Source organism: Oncorhynchus keta, chromosome 14 (genome assembly GCF_023373465.1).
Source record: "Oncorhynchus keta strain PuntledgeMale-10-30-2019 chromosome 14, Oket_V2, whole genome shotgun sequence".
NCBI lineage: Eukaryota > Metazoa > Chordata > Actinopteri > Salmoniformes > Salmonidae > Oncorhynchus > Oncorhynchus keta.
In genome coordinates this window covers 1,449,873-1,455,872 of record NC_068434.1, presented here as the reverse complement: position 1 = coordinate 1,455,872, position 6,000 = coordinate 1,449,873, and the positions used below count along the sequence as shown (strand labels likewise).

The 6,000-nt window shown below is 48.1% G+C and overlaps 1 protein-coding gene across 1 annotated transcript in view; it reads left to right on the top strand.

Annotated features, from left to right (window-relative positions):
• The window catches only part of dmrt1 (doublesex and mab-3 related transcription factor 1), a 79,158-nt gene that overhangs the window by 40,775 nt on the left and 32,383 nt on the right, over positions 1-6,000 (top strand). Inside the window, 2 exon segments of the mRNA XM_052460805.1 lie at positions 899-1,062; positions 5,066-5,321. Of these exon segments, the coding sequence (XP_052316765.1) occupies positions 899-1,062; positions 5,066-5,321 (420 nt within the window).

Below are 6,000 nucleotides of genomic sequence, written 5' to 3'. Positions count from 1 at the left end.
TACAACTGAGACCTGGCCACGATAAAGCAAAGCAGTGCGACAGAAACAACAACAGAGTTACACATGGAGTAAACAAACACACAGTCAATAACACAATAGAACATCTGTATACACTGTATGCAAATGAGGTAAGGAGGTAAGACTATAAATAGGCCGTAGTGGCGAAGTAATGACAATTTAGCAATTAACACTGAGTGATTGATGTGCAGATGATGATGTGCAAGTAGAAATACTGGTGTGCAAAATAACAGAAAAACAAAAAACAAAAATGGGGATGATGGTAGGTAGTTGGTTGGATGGGCTATTTACAGATGGGCTGTGTACAGCTGCACCAACCGGTAAGCTGCTCTGACAGCTGATGCTTAAAGTTAGTGAGGGAGATATAAGTCTCCAACTTCAGTGATTTTTGCAATTAGTTTCCAACCTTGTGAACTCTCTTGGAACTGGCAGAGTTGGTATCAGTGTACTAGGGGTGGCAGTACACTGGCTGGAGGATTTTTAAGTCCATCATTTCAGCATGTGTACAGATGGAGAGCAGTGGGAGCAGAGTGAATGTCTTTTTAATCTCTCTCCTGTCTGTCCCTGCAGGGAGTCGGTCTGGTCTGAGGGACAGTATACCTGGCCCTGTCTGACCTCTAACCCTAACCCTGTTCCTCTGTCCCTGCAGGGGGTCGGTCTGGTCTGAGGGACAGTATACCTGGCCCTGTCTGACCTCTAACCCTAACCCTGTTCCTCTGTCCCTGCAGGGGGTCGGTCTGGTCTGAGGGACAGTATACCTGGCCCTGCCTGACCTCTAACCCTAACCCTGTTCCTCTGTCCCTGCAGGGAGTCGGTCTGGTCTGAGGGACAGTATACCTGGCCCTGCCTGACCTCTATCCCTGTCCTCAATCCCTTGTAGGTAGTCGGTCTGGCCTGGCATCCAGCCCCACAGCATTCAGTAGGGGGCAGTCTACTGACGGAACAGCTGACCTCCTGGTGGACACCTCCTACTACAACTTCTACCAGCCGTCACGCTACCCTACAGCCTACTACAGTAACCTGTACAACTACCAACAATACCAGGTAGACCTCTCTGTAACCCTACCCTACCGTAACCCTACCCTACCTTAACCCTTCTCTTAACCCTACCCTACCTTAACCCTACCCTACCTTAACCCTATCCTAACCTTAACCTTACCCGTAACCCTACCCTACCTTAACCCTATCCTATCCTAACCTTACCCGTAACCCTACCCTACCTTAACCCTATCCTACCCTTAACCTTACCCGTAACCATACTCTATCTTCACTTTACCTTACCTTAACCCTATCCTACCCTTAACCCTAACCTTAACCCTACCCTTAACCTTACCCTTAACCATACTCTACCTTAACCCTACCCTTAACCATACCCTTAATCCTACCCTACCTTAACCCTACCCTACCTTACCATAACCCTATCCTACCTTAACCCTGCCTTACCTTAACCCTATCCTACCCTTAACCCTTTCCTACCCTTAACCATACCCTTAACCCTACCCTTAACCTTACTGTACCTTAACCCTACCCTACCTACCCTACCTTAACCCTACCCTACTTACCCTTCCTTAACCCTGCCTTAACCCTACTCTATTCTTAACCATACACTTAAACCTACCCTTAACCCTCTCCTACCCTTAACCCTAGCCTTAACCCTACCCATGACCCTACCCTACCCACCCTACCTTAACCATACCCTACTATTAACCCTACCCTACCCTAACCATACCCTACCTTAACCCTACCTTAACCCTACCCTGCCCTACCTTAACCCTAACCTACCGTAACCCTATCCTACCTTAACCTTACCCTACCTTAACCCTACCTTTACCCTACCCTACCTTAACCCTACTTTACCCTACCTTAACCCTACCCTACCTTAACCCTACTTTACCCTACCTTAACCCTACCCTACCTTAACCTAATCTACCTTACCTTACCCTAACCTACCTTAACCCTACCCTACGTAAACCCTACCCTACCTTAACCCTACCTTGTCCTACCTTAACCCTAACCTACCTTAACCCTAACCTACCTTAACCCTACCCTACGTAAACCCTACCCTAACTTAACCCTAGTTTAACCCTACCCTTCCTTAACCCAACCCTACTTTAACCCTACCCTAACTTAACCCTACCCTGCCTACCCTTAACCCTACCTTAACCCAACCCTACCCTACCTAAATCCAACCCTACCTACCCTTAACCCTACCCTACCTAAATCCTAACTTATCTACCCTTAACCCTACCCTGCCCACCCTTAACCCTAGCTTATCTAAATCCTACCCTACCCTACCTACCCTTAACCTTACCCTACCTAAATCCTACCCTACCTACCCTTAACCCTACCCTACCTACCTTAACTCTGCAGCCTACTACAGAAACTTGTACAACTACCAGCAATACTGGGAGCCACCAATGGGGAGAATAGTGAGACACTGGACAGAGGGAGGGACCAACGGGGAGAATAGTGAGACACTGGACAGAGGGAGGGACCAACGGGGAGAATAGTGAGACACTGGACAGAGGGAGGGAGCAACGGGGAGAATAGTGAGACACTGGACAGAGGGAGGGAGCAACGGGGAGAATAGTGAGACACTGGACAGAGGGAGGGACCAACGGGGAGAATAGTGAGACACTGGACAGAGGGAGGGAGCCACCAACAGGGAGAATAGTGAGACACTGGACAGAGGGAGGGAGCCACCAACAGGGAGAATAGTGAGACACTGGACAGAGGGAGGGACCAACGGGGAGAATAGTGAGACACTGGACAGAGGGAGGGACCAACAGGGAGAATAGTGAGACACTGGACAGAGGGAGCCACCAACGGGGAGAATAGTGAGACACTGGACAGAGGGAGGGACCAACGGGGAGAATAGTGAGACACTGGACAGAGGGAGGGACCAACAGGGAGAATAGTGAGACACTGGACAGAGGGAGGGACCAACAGGGAGAATAGTGAGACACTGGACAGAGGGAGGGGGAGCACTGGACAGGGGAGAAGAATAGTGAGACACTGGACAGAGGGAGGGACCAACGGGGAGAATAGTGAGACACTGGACAGAGGGAGGGACCAACGGGGAGAATAGTGAGACACTGGACAGAGGGAGGGAGCAACGGGGAGAATAGTGAGACACTGGACAGAGGGAGGGACCAACAGGGAGAATAGTGAGACACTGGACAGAGGGAGGGAGCAACGGGGAGAATAGTGAGACACTGGACAGAGGGAGGGAGCCACCAACAGGGAGAATAGTGAGACACTGGACAGAGGGAGGGACCAACAGGGAGAATAGTGAGACACTGGACAGAGGGAGGGACCAACGGGGAGAATAGTGAGACACTGGACAGAGGGAGGGACCAACGGGGAGAATAGTGAGACACTGGACAGAGGGAGGGAGGGACCAACGGGGAGAATAGTGAGACACTGGACAGAGGGAGGGAGGGACCAACGGGGAGAATAGTGAGACACTGGACAGAGGGAGGGACCAACGGGGAGAATAGTGAGACACTGGACAGAGGGAGGGACCAACGGGGAGAATAGTGAGACACTGGACAGAGGGAGGGACCAACAGGGAGAATAGTGAGACACTGGACAGAGGGAGGGAGCAACCAACGGGGGGGAATAGTGAGACACTGGACAGAGGGAGGGACCAACGGGGAGAATAGTGAGACACTGGACAGAGGGAGGGACCAACGGGGAGAATAGTGAGACACTGGAGGAGGGAGGGAGCCACCAACGGGGGGAATAGTGAGACACTGGACAGAGGGAGGGACCAACGGGGAGAATAGTGAGACACTGGACAGAGGGAGCCACCAACAGGGAGAATAGTGAGACACTGGACAGAGGGAGGGAGCCACCAACAGGGAGAATAGTGAGACACTGGACAGAGGGAGGGACCAACGGGGAGAATAGTGAGACACTGGACAGAGGGAGGGAGCCACATGTAAAACACCTTCATGATTCCTATATTGTCTCTAATAACAGAGTGTAAAACACCTTCAAGGACAGTAACACCAGGCAAGTCAGTTAAGAACAAATTCTTATTTTTGACAACAGCCTTGGAACAGTGGGTTAACTGCCTTGTTCAGGCTTTATCAGCTCTGGGATTCGATCTTGCAATCTTTTGGCTACTAGTCCAAACACTCTAACCACTAGGCTACCTGCCGCCCCGTAAACATGCATGATGCATTGATAACCTTTAACTTCCTTTAAGCTGAGGGAGGACGTGAGCTCTGTTTAAAGCTCTGTTTAAATATCATTTAACTTCCTTTAAGCTGAGGGAGGACGTGAGCTCTGTTTAAAGCTCTGTTTAAATATCATTTAACTTCCTTTAAGCTGAGGGAGGACGTGAGCTCTGTTTAAAGCTCTGTTTAAATATCATTTAACTTCCTTTAAGCTGAGGGAGGACATGGGCTCTGTTTAAAGCTCTGTTTAAATATCATTTAACTTCCTTTAAGCTGAGGGAGGACATGAGCTCTGTTTAAAGCTCTGTTTAAATATCATTTAACTTCCTTTAAGCTGAGGGAGGACGTGAGCTCTGTTTAAAGCTCTGTTTAAATATCATTTAACTTCCTTTAAGCTGAGGGAGGACGTGAGCTCTGTTTAAAGCTCTGTTTAAATATCATTTAACTTCCTTTAAGCTGAGGGAGGACGTGAGCTCTGTTTAATGCTCTGTTTAAATATCATTTAACTTCCTTTAAGCTGAGGGAGGACATGGGCTCTGTTTAAAGCTCTGTTTAAATATCATTTAACTTCCTTTAAGCTGAGGGAGGACGTGAGCTCTGTTTAAAGCTCTGTTTAAATATCATTTAACTTCCTTTAAGCTGAGGGAGGACATGAGCTCTGTTTAAATATAATTTAACTTCCTTTAAGCTGAGGGAGGACGTGAGCTCTGTTTAAAGCTCTGTTTAAATATCATTTAACTTCCTTTTAGCTGAGAGAGGACTTGTGAGCTCTGTTTAATGCTCTGTTTAAATATAATTTTGAAATTGAGAAAGACAATAATTTTCTCCCCACCTGTCTGTGTGTGTGTTATTGTCTGAAACAGATGCCGAACGGCGAGAGTCGTCTATCCAGCCACAACGTGTCTCCTCAGTACCGGATGCATTCCTACTATTCCTCTGCCTCCTACCTCAGCCAGGGGCTAGGCCAGGGATTGGGCCAGGGATTGGGCCAGGGTCTGGGCCAGGTGCTGGGCCAGGGTTTGGGCCAGGGATTGGGTCAGGGGCTGGGGTCCACGGCAGCCTGTGTTCCCCCCATCTTCTCTCTGGAGGACAACACCTGCCATGACACCAAGCAGACCTGTGAGTAATACACACATATGCGCACGCACATACACACACACACACAGATACATACACACAGACACACACACACACACACACAGATACATACACACACAGACACACACACAGATACATACATACACACACACACACACATACACACACACACACACACACACACACACACACACACACACACTTATATTCCCACTGAATCCAGAGAGGGGCTGGGTTCATCCGGGGGAGGTCCACACTGCACGACAAAGGCTCTGCAAAACTTATAAAAATAACGTCAAAAGTCCAAGTTTTATTCTGGCCGTTTGTACTGTTAGTCCTACTCGTCATCCTACAGTTGTTTACAATCACTTTGGCACTAATTTCAGAACCGTGTGGTCATTTTTCAAAACTCTAGACACAAAACTCAAACCGGTCATCACTTGTAACACAGGCTGTCCAATGTTCAAAACATTGCATTGTGCATTCACATCTTTAAAGAAACCTTGCACTTGCAGAATCATTGGTTCAAAGAACTAATTTATCATGAAATACCAATAGGACCATTCATTTAGATCACACACACACAAGATACCGATAGTTAGTTTCACTGTGTAGTTGTTCGTATAATCATTAAATATTGTCGTACAAAATATGTGATAGATGTTTCATTATGCTACCACACGTAAATACATCACTGTAA